Below are 20,035 nucleotides of genomic sequence, written 5' to 3'. Positions count from 1 at the left end.
GAAGGCCAACAGTGTGACTGTCCAAACACGCTGCTGCAGGTCATCGTCCACAAAACGCACTTTGATCTGGAAAACAGTCTGTGTCCACATGTAGAGACATGAAGGACAGATGTGAACACGTTAAAGAAACTCACAGTCATGGACGTCTGTCTTTTATTTATTCATCTTTATTTGTTATTTATTTATCAGAGAACAAGCAACTGTTTACAGACATTTGTTTACAGACTTGGATTTGCTTTTTTTGCCCTCTGGGTTGGACCGCACGTGGTCCCAGCGTTTAGGTGTCCTGGTTCAGGTCCACAGCAGGATCTGGACCTGACAGCTTTTGGGCAGAATCTGTTTAACTGTCTTCAGATGTGTTCATAAATGCACGCTGCGTTTCTGGCAGATGAAATGCATCTTGGTGGAGCAGAAACTGTCATTGAGGAGTCCATCACTGTGGAGATGAGCGCAGTCTTCAGTAACACCACTCATACTGTGGCCTCTCCAGTTGTCAGGCTGGCCTGGTTTCCACCGCCTGGAAACACGTCACACACGTCAAACACATGAAAACCAGGTAAGACCTGGCACTGAGCTGGAACATACCTGCGCTCCATCGTGTACGGCGTCTGGTTTACCCACTCCCATTTCCCTGTCCTCCAGTCAGACAAACCCACCCAGAAAATTGTAGACCCGATATGCTGGGTCACAAAGTCCTGCAGACAGAAGACAGATGTAGGAAACGTGGTCTCAGCATTAGCTGCTAATGTGGGAAAGGTGGTCTTAGCATTAGCTGCTAATGTGGGAAAGACATGTTTAGCATTAGCTGCTACTGTGGGAAAGACATTCAATTCAATTCAATTCAACTTTATTTATATAGCGTCAAATCACGGCAATGCCATCTCAAGACGCTTTACAGACAGAGGGGAAAACATAATGAAGGCCAATTCATAACAGCCTATATAAGGAAACCAACAGATTGAGTTGAGTCCAACTCAATCTCCCATCCTGAGCAAGCACACTGGCGACAGTGGGAAGGAAAAAACTCCCTTTTAACAGGAAGGAAACCTCCAGCAGAACCCGGCTCAGGACAGGCAGCCATCTGCCTCTGCTGTGTGGGGGGAAGGGGGGTAAAAGAAAGAGATAAAGAGAAAAAGAAAGAAGCTCAGTGTATCAGGAAATGTCCCTCAGCAGTCTAAACCTATAGCAGCATAACTAAGGGATGCTAACCATCCCTAGCTATAGGACTTATCAAAAAGATAAGTCTTCAGCCTAGTCTTAAAGGTGGGGAGGGTGTCTGCTTCCCTAACACTAACTGGGAGCTTATTCCATAAGAGAGAGGCCTGATAACCAAAGGCTCTGCCTCCTGCTCGGCTCTTTGAGACTCTAGGAACCACAAGTAAACCTGCAGACATGTTTAGCATTAGCTGCTACTGTGGGAAAGGTGGTCTTAGCATTAGCTGCTAATGTGGGAAAGACATGTTTAGCATTAGCTGCTACTGTGGGAAAGGTGGTCTTAGCATTAGCTGCTAATGTGGGAAAGACATGTTTAGCATTAGCTGCTACTGTGGGAAAGACATGTTTAGCATTAGCTGCTACTGTGGGAAAGGTGGTCTTAGCATTAGCTGCTACTGTGGGAAAGACATGTTTAGCAATAACTGCTGTTGTGGGAAAGGTGGTATTAGCATTAACTGCTAATATTGGAAATATTATGTAATATAAGCTGCTAATGTGGCAAACACTGTTTGGGAAAGGCAGTATTTGCGTTAGCAGCTAAAGTGGGACATCCAACCTTAGTATTTGCTGCTAATTTAGGAAAAATGCTCTAAGCAGACGTTGTTACCGTGAGAAATGTGGTCTTAGTGTTAGGTGATAATAATGGGAGTGGGGTCTGTTGAAGTGCTGTGAAATCCTCACAGCCTTCTCCCAAGTTCAGAATTTGCTGGATGAAATGCGAGGTAAATCAGTTGCAACAAAAGTCGGAGTCCATATCAGTTTCGCCTTTGCAAAGGGGGATTCCTTGCCCAGCCGCCTTCTTTTCACACAGGCTGTTTTTATTAAATCATTATGGGTGGAGCGATACATACAGTTGAATAAATGTTCCATAAAAGTTCTCTACACACACACACACACACACACACACACACACACACACACCGTATGACCATATATGGAATTGTCTTCCTTTCCCCTACAACACTGTATCATGTATTCAATGGTCAATCGCATCCTTCCTCCTGCTATCTTTCAAGGTCTTAGCGTTATCTTTTCTACTATTATTCTCACGGAGTCTTGCGCGACACAATGCTCTGTATTCTTCCACATTCAGTTGCGGCAGAGAAAGTTTAGACAGACATGGGAATCTTTCTGTGGGAGAGAGAGGGAGAGAGACAGAGAGAGAGAGGGAGAGAGAGGGAGAGAGCAGAGGTCTGGCCTTATAAGCATCTCTTCTCCATCTTAAGTAATACAAAAGTAAATAAGAGTAATATTTGGTCCAGTAAATAAGAGTAAAATATTTGGTCCCATAATAGTAACATAAAACATCAAGCTTTGATATCAGAATTTATGTATGTACATAATCCTCCTTAACAGGTCTTAGCGTTACCTACTAATGTGGAAATTGATCATTACCATTAGCTAGTGCAACCTTAGCGTTAGCTGCTAATGTGGGAAATGCAGTCTTAGCGTTAGTTGCTAATGTGTTTAGGCCTCAGCTAGGAGACACGACTGAGCTACTTAGTTGGATGAAGTATTGTGTATTATTGTCTGGATGTCTGTGGATATCATGTACTGATTTATTTATTTATTAGTTTATTTAACAGGAACCATACACATTAATAAACATTTAGTAAATGTGTCAGTGTTAGCTGTAAAGCTTATTTTGAACATAAAACAACATTAAAATCAACATTTAGAAAACATGTAAAAGTTAAATCTACACATAGCACTAAATTTTCCACAATACAAAAATTTGCAGGACAAAACAACTTTGATGCATGGGCAGGTAGTTATCTGACAGAAACACAGAAAAAATCAATTACCGTAAAGACAATTTGGTTATTTATATGATAAAAGCGCCTCTTGTTAATGAAGTGCGGCTATTTGATGAATTCTAATGAATACGTTTTAATGTTGAGCCCTGTAAGTGATATGTGAGGTATTCTCGAACAGGAAACACTGTTCCAGATGTTCCAGCACTCGACTAAAAGAACAGACGATTTTCTGTGCTCTTTTATAAAATGATTTTTATGTCTGAATGTGGTTTCAGTTTGTTAACCAGCTTAGCTGCCTTGATTTTCACTGAAATTGTGAAGGCTGAATTTCATCGTTTAGAAATTTTCTTTACTTGGCTTTTGGATGTGATGGAAAAATGAGGAACCACTCCAAGGAACTTTTAATTTGAAAGGAGACACGCTTTTGTAAGCCGAGCTTGAACTTGAGAAAATCCAGATGTAAGAACTCAGCCGACTTCCCGTGTATTTACCAGGGTGGATGTTTCTGCATCGTCTTCATTCATTTGTATTTGGGGTTTTTGCATCTTTCTGGAAGATCATTGCAGGACTATCACAGTACAATAATGATAGGCAAATTGACTTGGTCAACTGTGTTAACAGCCCTTTTTTAGGTTCATGGATGGATGGATAATAGATGGATAGATGGATTATGGATGAATGATGGATAGATGGAAGATGGATGGATGGGTGGATGGATGGATGGATGGATGGATGGATTGATAAATAGATGGATAGATGGAGGATGGATGGATGGGTGGATGGATTAATCGATTGGGTGGATGATGGATGGATTGAGGATAGATGGATGGATGGATGATGGATGTATGGAAGATGGATGGATGGATGAATGATGGATGGATGGGTGGATTGATGGATGGATGATGGATGGATGAATGATGGATGATGGGTGGATAGATGGTGGATGGATGAATGAATAAATGGATAGATGTATGTATGTATGTATGTATGGATGAATAGATGGATTATGGATGGATGAATGGATGGATGGATGAATGGATAGATGGCTGGATGGATGGATGGATGGATGATGTATTGATGGATGGATGGATGGATGGATGGTGGATGGATGAATGGATGATGGCTGGATGGATGATGGATAGATGATGGATGGATGGATGATGGATGGATGGATGGACAGATGACGGGTGATGGATGGATGGATGATGAATGGATGATGGCTGGATGGATGATGGATAGATGATGGATGGATGGATGATGGATGATGGATGGATGGATGGATGGATGGACAGATGACGGGTGATGGATGGATAGATGGATGATGAATGGATGGATGGATAAATGGATAGATAGATGGATGGATGAGGAATGGATGGATGATGGATAGATTAATGGATAGATGGATGGATGGATGAATGGGTGGATGGATTGATCGATGGGTGGATGATTGATGGATAGATGTCTTACCCAGTCCTCATTGGTCAGCAGGATGATCAGGTGAGAAGTCTGAGATTCGCACCAGATTCTGGAGTCATTCCAGGAAAGAGAGAGCCGACTGATGAAGTAGCAGTCAGAACCGAAGAGAGTCCAGTCCAGAGGACAACAATTTCCTGGAGACGAGCCTGAGACACATACAAGATGTTAACGTGTTCATGTGACAGTAGACATGTCTTCATGTGTAAATGTGGACATGTCTTTCTGTGTGAATGTGGACGTGTCTTGTGTAAATGCAGACATGTCCTCCTGCGTAAATGGAGACATGTCCTCCTCTGTAAATGCGGACATGTCCTCCTGTGCGACTATGGACGTGTCCTCCTCTGCAAATGCGGACATGTCTTCCTGTGCGACTGTGGACATGTCCTCCTGTGTAAACGCGGACATGTCCTCCTGTGTAATGTGGAAGTGTCTTCCTGTGTAAATGTGGACGTGTCTTCCTGTGTAAATGCGGACGTGTCTTCCTGTGTAAATGCGGACGTGTCTTCCTGTGTAAATGTGGACGTGTCTTCCTGTGTAAATGCGGACGTGTCTTCCTGTGTAAATGTGGACAGGTCTGCCTGTGTAAATGAGGACGTGTCTCGCTGTCTCCGTGTGTGGACATATCTTCCTGTGTAAATGTGGACGTGTCCTCCTGTGTGAATGTGCTCGTGTCTTCCTGTGTAAATGCGGACGTGTCCTCCTGTGTAACTGTGGACTTGTCTCGTTGTCTCCGTGTGTCGACATAAATTCCTGTGTAAATGCGGACGTGTCTTCCTGTGTAAATGTGGACGTGTCTCGCTGTCTCCGTGTGTGGACATATCTTCCTGTGTGAATGTGGACGTGTCCTCCTGCGTATATGTGGACGTCTCTTCCTGTGTAAATGTGGACGTGTTCTCCTGTGTAAATTTGGATGTGTCCTCCTGTGTGAAAGTGGACGTGTCCTCCTGTGTGAATGTGGATGTGTCCTCCTGCGTAAATGTGGACGTCTCTTCCTGTGTAAATGTGGACGTGTTCCCCTGTGTGAATGTGGACGTGTCCTCCTGCGTAAATGTGGACGTCTCTTCCTGTGTGAAAGTGGACGTATCCTCCTGTGCAAATATGGACATGTCCTCCTGTGCAAATATGGACATGTCCTCCTGTGTAAATGCGGAAGTGTCTTCCTGTGTAAATGTGGACGTGTCCTCCTGCGTAAATGTGGACGTGTCCTCCTGTGTAAATGTGGACATATCTTCCAGTGTAAATGTGGACGTGTCCTCCTGCGTATATGTGGACGTGTCCTCCTGTGTAAATGCGGACGTGTCTTCCTGTGTAAATGTGGACGTGTCCTCCTGTGTAAATGTGGACATGTCCTCCTGTGTAAATGCGGACGTGTCCTCCTGTGTAAATGTGGACAGGTCTGCCTGTGTAAATGCGGACGTGTCTCGCTGTCTCCGTGTGTGGACATATCTTCCTGTGTAAATGTGGACGTGTCCTCCTGTGTGAATGTGGATGTGTCCTCCTGCGTAAATGTGGACGTCTCTTCCTGTGTAAATGTGGACGTGTTCCCCTGTGTGAATGTGGACGTGTCCTCCTGCGTAAATGTGGACGTCTCTTCCTGTGTGAAAGTGGACGTATCCTCCTGTGCAAATATGGACATGTCCTCCTGTGCAAATATGGACATGTCCTCCTGTGTAAATGCGGAAGTGTCTTCCTGTGTAAATGTGGACGTGTCCTCCTGCGTAAATGTGGACGTGTCCTCCTGTGTAAATGTGGACATATCTTCCAGTGTAAATGTGGACGTGTCCTCCTGCGTATATGTGGACGTGTCCTCCTATGTAAATGCGGACGTGTCTTCCTGTGTAAATGTGGACGTGTCCTCCTGTGTAAATGTGGACATGTCCTCCTGTGTAAATGCGGACGTGTCCTCCTGTGTAAATGTGGACAGGTCTGCCTGTGTAAATGCGGACGTGTCTCGCTGTCTCCGTGTGTGGACATATCTTCCTGTGTAAATGTGGACGTGTCCTCCTGTGTGAATGTGCTCGTGTCTTCCTGTGTAAATGTGGACGTGTCCTCCTGTGTAACTGTGGACTTGTCTCGTTGTCTCCGTGTGTCGACATAAATTCCTGTGTAAATGTGGACGTGTCCTCCTGTGTAAATGTGGACTTGTCTCGTTGTCTCTGTGTGTTGACATAAATTCCTGTGTAAATGCGGACGTGTCTTCCTGTGTAAATGTGGACGTGTCTCGCTGTCTCCGTGTGTGGACATATCTTCCTGTGTGAATGTGGACGTGTCCTCCTGCGTATATTTGGACGTCTCTTCCTGTGTAAATGTGGACGTGTTCTCCTGTGTAAATTTGGATGTGTCCTCCTGTGTGAAAGTGGACGTGTCCTCCTGTGTGAATGTGGATGTGTCCTCCTGCGTAAATGTGGACGTCTCTTCCTGTGTAAATGTGGACGTGTTCCCCTGTGTGAATGTGGACGTGTCCTCCTGCGTAAATGTGGACGTGTCCTCCTGTGTAAATGTGGACTTGTCTCGTTGTCTCTGTGTGTCGACATAAATTCCTGTGTAAATGCGGACGTGTCTTCCTGTGTAAATGTGGACGTGTCTCGCTGTCTCCGTGTGTGGACATATCTTCCTGTGTAAATGTGGACGTGTTCTCATGTGTAAATTTGGATGTGTCCTCCTGTGTGAAAGTGGACGTGTCCTACTGTGTGAATGTGGATGTGTCCTCCTGCGTAAATGTGGACGTCTCTTCCTGTGTAAATGTGGACGTGTTCCCCTGTGTGAATGTGGACGTGTCCTCCTGCGTAAATGTGGACGTCTCTTCCTGTGTGAAAGTGGATGTGTCCTCCTGTGCAAATATGGACATGTCCTCCTGTGCAAATATGGACATGTCCTCCTGTGTAAATGGGGACGTGTCTTCCTGTGTAAATGTGGACGTGTCCTCCTGCGTAAATGTGGACGTGTCCTCCTGTGTAAATGTGGACATATCTTCCAGTGTAAATGTGGACGTGTCCTCCTGCGTATATGTGGACGTGTCCTCCTGTGTAAATGCGGACGTGTCTTCCTGTGTAAATGTGGACGTGTCCTCCTGCGTAAATGTTGACGTGTCTTGTGTAAATGCAGACATGTCCTCCTGCGTAAATGGAGACATGTCCTCCTCTGTAAATGCGGACATGTCCTCCTGTGCGACTATGGACGTGTCCTCCTCTGCAAATGCGGACATGTCTTCCTGTGCGACTGTGGACATGTCCTCCTGTGTAAACGCGGACATGTCCTCCTGTGTAAATGTGGAAGTGTCTTCCTGTGTAAATGTGGACGTGTCTTCCTGTGTAAATGCGGACGTGTCTTCCTGTGTAAATGTGGACAGGTCTGCCTGTGTAAATGAGGACGTGTCTCGCTGTCTCCGTGTGTGGACATATCTTCCTGTGTAAATGTGGACGTGTCCTCCTGTGTGAATGTGCTCTTGTCTTCCTGTGTAAATGTGGACGTCTCTTCCTGTGTAAATGTGGACGTGTTCCCCTGTGTGAATGTGGACGTGTCCTCCTGCGTAAATGTGGACGTCTCTTCCTGTGTGAAAGTGGATGTGTCCTCCTGTGCAAATATGGACATGTCCTCCTGTGCAAATATGGACATGTCCTCCTGTGTAAATGGGGACGTGTCTTCCTGTGTAAATGTGGACGTGTCCTCCTGCGTAAATGTGGACGTGTCCTCCTGTGTAAATGTGGACATATCTTCCAGTGTAAATGTGGACGTGTCCTCCTGCGTATATGTGGACGTGTCCTCCTGTGTAAATGCGGACGTGTCTTCCTGTGTAAATGTGGACGTGTCCTCCTGCGTAAATGTTGACGTGTCTTGTGTAAATGCAGACATGTCCTCCTGCGTAAATGGAGACATGTCCTCCTCTGTAAATGCGGACATGTCCTCCTGTGCGACTATGGACGTGTCCTCCTCTGCAAATGCGGACATGTCTTCCTGTGCGACTGTGGACATGTCCTCCTGTGTAAACGCGGACATGTCCTCCTGTGTAAATGTGGAAGTGTCTTCCTGTGTAAATGTGGACGTGTCTTCCTGTGTAAATGCGGACGTGTCTTCCTGTGTAAATGTGGACAGGTCTGCCTGTGTAAATGAGGACGTGTCTCGCTGTCTCCGTGTGTGGACATATCTTCCTGTGTAAATGTGGACGTGTCCTCCTGTGTGAATGTGCTCGTGTCTTCCTGTGTAAATGCGGACGTGTCCTCCTGTGTAACTGTGGACTTGTCTCGTTGTCTCCGTGTGTCGACATAAATTCCTGTGTAAATGCGGACGTGTCTTCCTGTGTAAATGTGGACGTGTCTCGCTGTCTCCGTGTGTGGACATATCTTCCTGTGTGAATGTGGACGTGTCGTCCTGCGTATATGTGGACGTCTCTTCCTGTGTAAATGTGGACGTGTTCTCCTGTGTAAATTTGGATGTGTCCTCCTGTGTGAAAGTGGACGTGTCCTCCTGTGTGAATGTGGATGTGTCCTCCTGCGTAAATGTGGACGTCTCTTCCTGTGTAAATGTGGACGTGTTCCCCTGTGTGAATGTGGACGTGTCCTCCTGCGTAAATGTGGACGTCTCTTCCTGTGTGAAAGTGGATGTGTCCTCCTGTGCAAATATGGACATGTCCTCCTGTGCAAATATGGACATGTCCTCCTGTGTAAATGCGGACGTGTCTTCCTGTGTAAATGTGGACGTGTCCTCCTGCGTAAATGTGGACGTGTCCTCCTGTGTAAATGTGGACATATCTTCCAGTGTAAATGTGGACGTGTCCTCCTGCGTAAATGTGGACGTGTCCTCCTGTGTAAATGTGGACATATCTTCCTGTGTAAATGTGAACGTGTTCTCCTGTGTAAATGTGGACATGTCCTCCTGTGCAAATATGGACATGTCCTCCTGTGTAAATGTGGACGTGTCCTCTTGTGTAAATGCGGAAGTGTCTTCCAGTGTAAATGTGGACATGTCCTCCTGCGTATATGTGGACGTGTCCTCCTGTGTAAATGTGGACATATCTTCCTGTGTAAATGTGGACGTGTCCTCTTGTGTAAATATGGACGTGTCCTCCCGTGTAAATGCGGACATGTCCTCCTGTGTAAATGCGGATGTGTCCTGCCTGTGTAAATGTGGACGTGTCCTCCTGTGTAAATGCAGACATGTCCTCCTGTGTAAATGCGGACGTGTCCTGCCTGTGTAAATGTGGACGTGTCCTCCTGTGTAAATGCAGACATGTCCTCCTGTGTAAATGTGGACGTGTCTTCCTGTGTAACTGTGGACATGTCTCGCTGTCTCCGTGTGTGGACGTACTGTTGTTGAGGATGTGTTGGAGGGAACATCTGATCCCAGCGATGCTCCTGGTGAGGGACTCCACATCAGCCCGACTCCTCAACGCCTCTGACACTGAAACCAGATTTGGACTCAGACTGTTTCTGGTTCTGAACTCTAACGGGATTCTTGTGAGACTGACCTGAGATCAGCTGATCCTTGTTGTTCTGCACAGCCAACTGCAGCCGCCGAACATCCTCAGCTGATTCTGGACCAGAGGACAGGGTTAGCATTGTTAGCACGTCAGGATGTTTGTTGGAGAAAGAAAGGCTGAAGACTGTCCCACAGATTAATGTCTCAGTTTGTCTCTGTAAACATGTCTCTAATGCTGGTGTGAACAACCCAGCTGATCCAGACCAGCTCTCTATGTTTAGGAACATCATCATTCTGCGAAATGATCCATAACTTTATGCCCGCAGCGCTCAGCTTGATGATGTTGTCCTGTTGACATTGTTTATATGATGTTTCCTGCACTGTAGGGGAACAGATGGCTCCTAACCTCCTTTTCAAATTCTCAGAGCGCAGAGGACACTAGGGTGGCCAGATGTCACACTTTGTTCAGGATAGTACCGCATTTCTATGACTTTTCACACGTCCCACAAAATGGGGCGCTGTTCCACATTGTTACGACCAGGCTTTACTTTTGTGAAGGAAAAAAACAAACAAAACAAAACGGGGTTTTACTAATTGTGTGTGGCAAAATATTTGACGGCTGTCGCATCACAACGCCTGCTGATTTGATTGACACTCATGTCAATCAAATGACATCTGCCTCTGTGGAACTGCGTTTTTTTCCCTCCGTGTCTGTAAACAAGAAATAACATTGATCAGCTGATTTACATACATATTAATATTCATGAGGTGCTTTGCGTTGACCATATATGGCAGAATGTGGGCGTGTTGAGGGCAAGAGGCGGAGCCTTGTAGAAACATTGAGGTGAAGGTGGGATTTCTAAAAGCGGCGTTGCTGGAAGGAGCGGTGCGTATGGTTTTACAGATCTGGACTGTTTTTGGCATACGAACACTGTTAGCATCTGTGCTACGTGGCGTTCTCTAGATGACACCGCTGGTGTGTGTGTGTGTGTGTGTGTGTGTGTGTGTGTGATGATGATGATGATGATGGTGAGGAAGCTGTGTGTTACCCTGAGCTCGCTGCAGAGAGGCGTTCAGCGTCTGGATGGCCTGGTTAAGGTCGGAGACCCTCTGCTCTGCAGACTGCAGACGGCCGGACGTCCGGACACCTGACCACAGAGAGCACAACTGAATTAACCCTTTAATCAATCAATCAATCAAAGATACTTTATTTATCCCCGAGGGGAAAGAGCTGAGACTCACTGGGAACTGGCAAAATATTTACTTTAGCTTAGTTACAGCTTTAACTGGGGCTACAATATACTGAGTCATAGTAAACTGAGTTATGTTGGAGCCAAATCCCCACTACGGATTAACTGCATGCTGTCTATCAAACTTAAGCCCCGCCCCTTCTTGCATGGATCGTCTGCTCAGACATGCTGACCTGCTTGGTGTCATGAGACGAAGCTGATAGAGCCAGACGTAATCAGAGAGGTCCTAGCTCACTTTCTGTGCACACTTTATTCTATTCAGGGTCAAAGGGGGCGGAGCCTATCAAGCTGTCATCAGGTGAGGGGCGGGGCTAAACTGGACAAGCTATGAGTCCAAATCTACAGCGTGTGAACTTACTGGTGGCTCCCAGCACGATGATGATGACGATGAGGGCCGCAGCCATCAGGGCAGGAAACAACCAGCGTCTGAACCTGGACACACCTGAGACAGGAACAGGTGGCGTCTCTGAGGGACAGACAGACAGGTGGACATTAACATTGCGGTTAAAACCAATAAACACCTCTGATCAGCCACAGCTCTGACCTTTGGTCCACAGCTTGGTGGGATCCATCTCATTTTCATAACGGTACTCGTTGTCCATGGCGATGGACAGACGTCCTCAGAGCTGGACTTTAAGACGGATGCAGTCTGGAGAAAAAGACTTAACATATCATGATGGAGCTTTAACCTGAATGTGTGGATTTCAGGGGGAACTGAGTCCACCAGTGACTCCAGTACAGAATCATGTCGTCTCTTTATGCAGAAGATCAGCAGCAACCAGCCTTGTCCCCAGAATACAGAGATTCCTCCTGATTCTCTGGATTTTTGATCATGTTTTACATTATGATGACGGATTGTCACAGTTTTCAGATCCAGTTTGTCTGGTGAAGCTCTGTTCAACTTTCCAACTGAGACACTCTGAAATGATCCTTTTTGTGGTGTATTTCTACAGCAGCCATTGTGTTCTAGTTGACCTTACTGACTGCCGTATACTCAGTTATTAGAAACACTGCGCATGTTCCCCGAGAATCCCCCCAAGAAAGGAACGGGCTGTTTTCTGTATCATGGTTAGGCTGTCTTTTCCCTTGGATATATATAAGGTTACGTTACTGACTTGTTCCCAGTTAAACCAGTCACGTTACAGACTTATTTCCAGTTAAACCAGTCACGTTACCAACCTGTTCCCAGTTAAACCAGTCACGTTACCGACTTATTCCCAGTTAAACCAGTCACGTTACCGACCTGTTCCCAGTTAAACCGGTCACGTTACCGACCTGTTCCCAGTTAAACCAGTCACGTTACCGACCTGTTCCCAGTTAAACCAGCCATATTACCGACCTATTCCCAGTTAAACCAGTCACGTTACCAACCTGTTCCCAGTTAAACCAGTCACGTTACCGACCTGTTCCCAGTTAAACCAGTCACATTACTGACCTGTTCCCAGTTAAACCAGTCACGTTACCTACCTGTTCCCAGTTAAATCAGTCACGTTACCGACCTGTTCCCAGTTAAACCAGTCACATTACCGACCTGTTCCCAGTTAAACCAGTCACGTTACTGACCTGTTCCCAGTTAAACCAGTCATGTTACCGACCTGTTCCCAGTTAAACCAGTCACGTTACCGACTTGTTCCCAGTTAAACCAGTCACATTACCGACCTGTTCCCAGTTAAACCAGTCACGTTACTGACCTGTTCCCAGTTAAACCGGTCACGTTACCGACCTGTTCCCAGTTAAACCAGTCACGTTACCGACTTGTTCCCAGTTAAACCAGTCACATTACCGACCTGTTCCCAGTTAAACCAGTCACGTTACTGACCTGTTCCCAGTTAAACCAGTCACGTTACCGACCTGTTCCCAGTTAAACCAGTCACGTTACCGACTTGTTCCCAGTTAAACCAGTCACGTTACCGACATGTTCCCAGTTAAACCAGTCACATTACCGACCTGTTCCCAGTTAAACCAGTCACGTTACCGACCTGTTCCCAGTTAAACCAGTCACATTACCGACCTGTTCCCAGTTAAACCAGTCACGTTACTGACCTGTTCCTAGTTAAACCAGTCACGTTACCGACCTGTTCCCAGTTAAACCAGTCACGTTACCAACCTGTTCCCAGTTAAACCGGTCACGTTACCGACCTGTTCCCAGTTAAACCGGTCACGTTACCGACCTGTTCCCAGTTAAACCAGTCACGTTACCGACTTGTTCCCAGTTAAACCAGTCACATTACCGACCTGTTCCCAGTTAAACCAGTCACGTTACTGACCTGTTCCCAGTTAAACCAGTCACGTTACCGACCTGTTCCCAGTTAAACCAGTCACGTTACCGACTTGTTCCCAGTTAAACCAGTCACGTTACCGACATGTTCCCAGTTAAACCAGTCACATTACCGACCTGTTCCCAGTTAAACCAGTCACGTTACCGACCTGTTCCCAGTTAAACCGGTCACGTTACCGACCTGTTCCCAGTTAAACCGGTCACGTTACCGACCTGTTCCCAGTTAAACCGGTCATGTTACCGACCTGTTCCCAGTTAAACCGGTCACGTTACCGACCTGTTCCCAGTTAAACCAGTCACGTTACCGACCTGTTCCCAGTTAAACCGGTCACGTTACCGACCTGTTCCCAGTTAAACCGGTCACGTTACCGACCTGTTCCCAGTTAAACCGGTCACGTTACCGACCTGTTCCCAGTTAAACCGGTCACGTTACCGACCTGTTCCCAGTTAAACCAGTCACATTACCGACCTGTTCCCAGTTAAACCGGTCACGTTACTGACCTGTTCCCAGTTAAACCAGTCACGTTACCGACCTGTTCCCAGTTAAACCAGTCACGTTACCGACCTGTTCCCAGTTAAACCAGTCACGTTACCGACCTGTTCCCAGTTAAACCAGTCACGTTACCGAGCTGTTCCCAGTTAAACCAGTTACATTACCGACCTGTTCCCAGTTAAACCAGTCACGTTACCGACCTGTTCCCAGTTAAACCAGTCACGTTACCGACCTGTTCCCAGTTAAACCAGTCACGTTACCGACCTGTTCCCAGTTAAACCAGCCATATTACCGACCTGTTCCCAGTTAAACCAGTCACGTTACCGACCTGTTCCCAGTTAAACCAGCCATATTACCGACCTATTCCCAGTTAAACCAGTCACGTTACCGACCTGTTCCCAGTTAAACCAGTCACGTTACCGACCTGTTCCCAGTTAAACCAGTCACATTACTGACCTGTTCCCAGTTAAACCAGTCACGTTACCGACCTGTTCCCAGTTAAACCAGTCACGTTACTGACCTGTTCCCAGTTAAACCAGTCACGTTACCGACCTGTTCCCAGTTAAACCAGTCACGTTACTGACTTGTTCCCAGTTAAACCAGTCACGTTACCGACCTGTTCCCAGTTAAACCAGTCACATTACCGACCTGTTCCCAGTTAAACCAGTCACGTTACCGACCTGTTCCCAGTTAAACCAGTCACATTACCGACCTGTTCCCAGTTAAACCAGTCACGTTACTGACCTGTTCCTAGTTAAACCAGTCACGTTACTGACCTGTTCCTAGTTAAACCAGTCACGTTACCGACCTGTTCCCAGTTAAACCGGTCACGTTACCGACCTGTTCCCAGTTAAACCAGTCACGTTACAGACTTATTCCCAGTTAAACCAGTCACGTTACCGACCTGTTCCCAGTTAAACCAGTCACGTTACTGACCTGTTCCCAGTTAAACCAGTCATGTTACCGACCTGTTCCCAGTTAAACCAGTCACGTTACCGACTTGTTCCCAGTTAAACCAGTCACATTACCGACCTGTTCCCAGTTAAACCAGTCACGTTACTGACCTGTTCCCAGTTAAACCGGTCACGTTACCGACCTGTTCCCAGTTAAACCAGTCACGTTACCGACTTGTTCCCAGTTAAACCAGTCACATTACCGACCTGTTCCCAGTTAAACCAGTCACATTACTGACCTGTTCCCAGTTAAACCAGTCACGTTACCGACCTGTTCCCAGTTAAACCAGTCACGTTACCGACTTGTTCCCAGTTAAACCAGTCACGTTACCGACCTGTTCCCAGTTAAACCAGTCACATTACCGACTTGTTCCCAGTTAAACCAGTCACGTTACCGACCTGTTCCCAGTTAAACCAGTCACATTACCGACCTGTTCCCAGTTAAACCAGTCACGTTACTGACCTGTTCCTAGTTAAACCAGTCACGTTACCGACCTGTTCCCAGTTAAACCAGTCACGTTACCAACCTGTTCCCAGTTAAACCGGTCACGTTACCGACCTGTTCCCAGTTAAACCGGTCACGTTACCGACCTGTTCCCAGTTAAACCAGTCATGTTACCGACCTGTTCCCAGTTAAACCGGTCACGTTACCGACCTGTTCCCAGTTAAACCAGTCATGTTACCGACCTGTTCCCAGTTAAACCGGTCACGTTACCGACCTGTTCCCAGTTAAACCAGTCACGTTACCGACCTGTTCCCAGTTAAACCAGTCACGTTACCGACCTGTTCCCAGTTAAACCAGTCACGTTACCGACCTGTTCCCAGTTAAACCGGTCACGTTACCGACCTGTTCCCAGTTAAACCGGTCACGTTACCGACCTGTTCCCAGTTAAACCAGTCACATTACCGACCTGTTCCCAGTTAAACCGGTCACGTTACTGACCTGTTCCCAGTTAAACCAGTCACGTTACCGACCTGTTCCCAGTTAAACCAGTCACGTTACCGACCTGTTCCCAGTTAAACCAGTCACGTTACCGACCTGTTCCCAGTTAAACCAGTCACGTTACCGACCTGTTCCCAGTTAAACCAGTTACATTACCGACCTGTTCCCAGTTAAACCAGTCACGTTACCGACCTGTTCCCAGTTAAACCAGTCACGTTACCGACCTGTTCCCAGTTAAACCAGTCACGTTACCGACCTGTTCCCAGTTAAACCAGCCATATTACCGACCTGTTCCCAGTTAAACCAGTCACGTTACCGACCTGTTCCCAGTTAAACCAGCCATATTACCGACCTGTTCCCAGTTAAACCAGTCACGTTACCGACCTGTTCCCAGTTAAACCAGTCACGTTACCGACCTGTTCCCAGTTAAACCAGTCACATTACTGACCTGTTCCCAGTTAAACCAGTCACGTTACCGACCTGTTCCCAGTTAAACCAGTCACGTTACTGACCTGTTCCTAGTTAAACCAGTCACGTTACCGACCTGTTCCCAGTTAAACCGGTCACGTTACCGACCTGTTCCCAGTTAAACCAGTCACGTTACCGACCTGTTCCCAGTTAAACCAGTCACGTTACCGACCTGTTCACAGTTAAACCAGTCACGTTACCGACCTGTTCCCAGTTAAACCGGTCACGTTACCGACCTGTTCCCAGTTAAACCGGTCACGTTACTGACCTGTTCCCAGTTAAACCGGTCACGTTACCGACCTGTTCCCAGTTAAACCAGTCACATTACCGACCTGTTCCCAGTTAAACCGGTCACGTTACTGACCTGTTCCCAGTTAAACCAGTCACGTTACCGACCTGTTCCCAGTTAAACCAGTCACGTTACCGACCTGTTCCCAGTTAAACCGGTCACGTTACCGACCTGTTCCCAGTTAAACCGGTCACGTTACCGACCTGTTCCCAGTTAAACCGGTCACGTTACCGACCTGTTCCCAGTTAAACCGGTCACGTTACCGACCTGTTCCCAGTTAAACCGGTCACGTTACGGACCTGTTCCCAGTTAATCCGGTCACGTTACCGACCTGTTCCCAGTTAAACCAGTCACATTACCGACCTGTTCCCAGTTAAACCGGTCACGTTACCGACCTGTTCCCAGTTAAACCAGTCACGTTACCGACCTGTTCCCAGTTAAACCAGTCACGTTACCGACCTGTTCCCAGTTAAACCAGTCACGTTACCGACCTGTTCCCAGTTAAACCAGTCACGTTACCGACCTGTTCCCAGTTAAACCAGTCACGTTACCGACCTGTTCCCAGTTAAACCAGTCACGTTACCGACCTGTTCCCAGTTAAACCAGTCACGTTACCGACCTGTTCCCAGTTAAACCAGCCACATTACCGACCTGTTCCCAGTTAAACCAGTCACGTTACCGACCTGTTCCCAGTTAAACCAGTCACGTTACCGACCTGTTCCCAGTTAAACCAGTCACGTTACCGACCTGTTCCCAGTTAAACCAGTCACGTTACCGACCTGTTCCCAGTTAAACCAGTCACGTTACCGACCTGTTCCCAGTTAAACCAGTCACGTTACCGACCTGTTCCCAGTTAAACCAGTCACATTACCGACCTATTCCCAGTTAAACCAGTCACGTTACCGACCTGTTCCCAGTTAAACCAGTCACGTTACCGACCTGTTCCCAGTTAAACCAGTCACGTTACCGACCTGTTCCCAGTTAAACCAGTCACGTTACCGACCTGTTCCCAGTTAAACCAGCCATATTACCAACCTATTCCCAGTTAAACCAGTCACGTTACCGACCTATTCCCAGTTAAACCAGTCACGTTACCGACCTATTCCCAGTTAAACCAGTCATGTTACTGACCTGTTCCCAGTTAAACCAGCCATATTACCGACCTATTCCCAGTTAAACCAGTCACGTTACCGACCTGTTCCCAGTTAAACCAGTCACATTACTGACCTATTCCCAGTTAAACCAGTCACGTTACCGACCTGTTCCCAGTTAAACCAGTCACGTTACCGACCTGTTCCCAGTTAAACCAGTCACGTTACCGACCTGTTCCCAGTTAAACCAGCCATATTACCGACCTATTCCCAGTTAAACCAGTCACGTTACCGACCTGTTCCCAGTTAAACCAGTCACGTTACCGACCTGTTCCCAGTTAAACCAGCCATATTACCGACCTATTCCCAGTTAAACCAGTCACGTTACCGACCTATTCCCAGTTAAACCAGTCATGTTACCGACCTATTCCCAGTTAAACCAGTCACGTTACCGACCTGTTCCCAGTTAAACCAGCCATATTACCGACCTATTCCCAGTTAAACCAGTCACGTTACCGACCTGTTCCCAGTTAAACCAGTCACGTTACCGACCTGTTCCCAGTTAAACCAGCCATATTACCGACCTATTCCCAGTTAAACCAGTCACGTTACCGACCTGTTCCCAGTTAAACCAGCCATATTACCGACCTATTCCCAGTTAAACCAGTCACGTTACCGACCTGTTCCCAGTTAAACCAGTCACGTTACCGACCTGTTCCCAGTTAAACCAGCCATATTACCGACCTATTCCCAGTTAAACCAGTCACGTTACCGACCTATTCCCAGTTAAACCAGTCATGTTACCGACCTGTTCCCAGTTAAACCAGCCATATTACCGACCTATTCCCAGTTAAACCAGCCATATTACCGACCTATTCCCAGTTAAACCAGTCACATTGCCGACCTGTTCCCAGTTAAACCAGTCACATGGAAAAAGATCAATCAGTAGAACCTGATAATCGTTATTGATCCTGTGATGTCATCCAAACCAGATGTTTCATCACAATCTGGAGACAGAAATAAAATCAGTTCTCACCTTCTGTCGCTCCGCAGGCGGCCAGCTCCACTTGTCTGGAAGCACCGCTGTTTTATTCCTCCTCCTCCTGCTCCTCCTCTTCAGCCTCCTCCTCCTGCTCCTCCTCTTCAGCCTCCTCCTCCTGCTCCTCCTCTTCAGCCTCCTCCTGCTGCTCCCCCTCTTCAGCCTCCTCCTCCTGCTCCTCCTCTTCAGCCTCCTCCTCCTGCTCCTCCTCTTCAGCCTCCTCCTCCTGTTCCTCCTCTTCAGCCTCCTCCTCCTGTTCCTCCTCTTCAGCCTCCTCCTCCTGTTCCTCCTCTTCAGCCTCCTCCTCCTGCTCCTCCTCTTCAGCCTCCTCCTCCTGCTCCTCCTCTTCAGCCTCCTGCTCCTCCTCTTCAGCCTTATTCCTCCTGCTCCTCCTCTTCAGCCTCCTCCTCCTCCTGCTCCTCCTCCTCTGTGGGAAAATGTCCACCTATCACTTTGACATCTGCAGATCAGAGCTTTGTTTTTCCAACAGCTTCTGTTTTCTCAGTAGAAGGAAGGAAGCCGCCTGCAGGTCTCACTTCCTCCTTCGGCTGAAACCAGAAGCAGCTCTATCCAGGTCCGGGTCTACTGAAGGTCTGACCGGACTAAACATGTGTCCCTGCACACGCATGTGCAGACTCCCTGCACACGCATGTGCAAACAGCTTTCCAAGCGGATGAGGCTTCTGTTGAAGGTGCAGAGTAACCCGCGTGCCTGCAATTAGCAGGTCTGCTGCAATGAATATGCAATATGAGACGTGAACACGCGGTTCATATTACATGTGATCAGACCTCAGATCAATGATGCTGATAGGAAGTGTGTCTATAAGCACCACGTTTCTGAGGGTCGTGCAGACAGTTCTGATTCAGATGAAAAGACGTCACGATGGACAGAGCTGCAGAAATCCAGGAACATTTTCTAGGATTTCTTGTAACGTCTGAAACAACACGTCTTGGTTTGTCATCTCTGATTTGGAACAAACTGAACCCGGCGCCTGGTGCAGCACACGCCTGATGGACGTCACGTTCCACGTGGGACGCGTTCCCTGAACCCGGCGCCTGGTGCAGCACACGCCTCATGGACGTCACGTTCCATGTGGGGCGCGTTCCCTGAACCTGGCGCCTGGTGCAGCACACGCCTCATGGACGTCACGTTCCACGTGGGGCGTGTTCCCTGAACCTGGCGCCTGGTGCAGCACACGCCTCATGGACGTCATGTTCCACGTGCGACGCGTTCCCTGAACCTGGCGCCTGGTGCAGCACACGCCTCATGGACGTCATGTTCCACGTGGGACGCGTTCCCTGAACCTGGCGCCTGGTGCAGCACACGCCTCATGGACGTCATGTTCCACGTGGGGCGCGTTCCCTGAAC

General features: G+C 47.5%; 1 protein-coding gene across 1 annotated transcript; it reads right to left on the bottom strand.

Annotated features, from left to right (window-relative positions):
• Positions 1-73: 73 nt before the first annotated feature.
• On the bottom strand, positions 74-18,727 carry LOC306769126 (C-type lectin domain family 10 member A-like). The gene is made up of 9 exons (XM_079257678.1): positions 18,665-18,727; positions 11,658-11,762; positions 11,472-11,579; positions 10,913-11,011; positions 9,913-9,978; positions 9,753-9,845; positions 4,440-4,594; positions 586-695; positions 74-517 (listed from the first exon to the last, which is right to left on the bottom strand). Exons 2-9 carry the CDS (start codon positions 11,713-11,715, stop codon positions 361-363), a joined length of 846 nt encoding a protein of 281 aa, XP_079113804.1. The 5' UTR covers positions 11,716-11,762; positions 18,665-18,727; the 3' UTR covers positions 74-360.
• Positions 18,728-20,035: the final 1,308 nt, after the last annotated feature.

This window comes from Telmatherina bonti (genome assembly GCF_933228915.1).
Source record: "Telmatherina bonti genome assembly, chromosome: 18".
NCBI classification, from domain to species: domain Eukaryota; kingdom Metazoa; phylum Chordata; class Actinopteri; order Atheriniformes; family Telmatherinidae; genus Telmatherina; species Telmatherina bonti.
Note: the sequence above shows the minus strand (reverse complement) of the source record. Positions and strands in the feature narration are given on the sequence as shown.

Coding starts and splice junctions, on each gene's coding strand:
- LOC306769126 (XM_079257678.1), bottom strand. CDS start 11,715: ATGGACAACGAGTACCGTTATGAAAATGAGATGGATCCCACCAAGCTG. Junction 9,846..9,912: donor CAAGGATCAGCTGATCTCAG/GTCAGTCTCACA, acceptor ATCTGGTTTCAG/TGTCAGAGGCGTTGAGGAGT. Junction 696..4,439: donor TGCTGACCAATGAGGACTGG/GTAAGACATCTA, acceptor TTCTGTCTGCAG/GACTTTGTGACCCAGCATAT.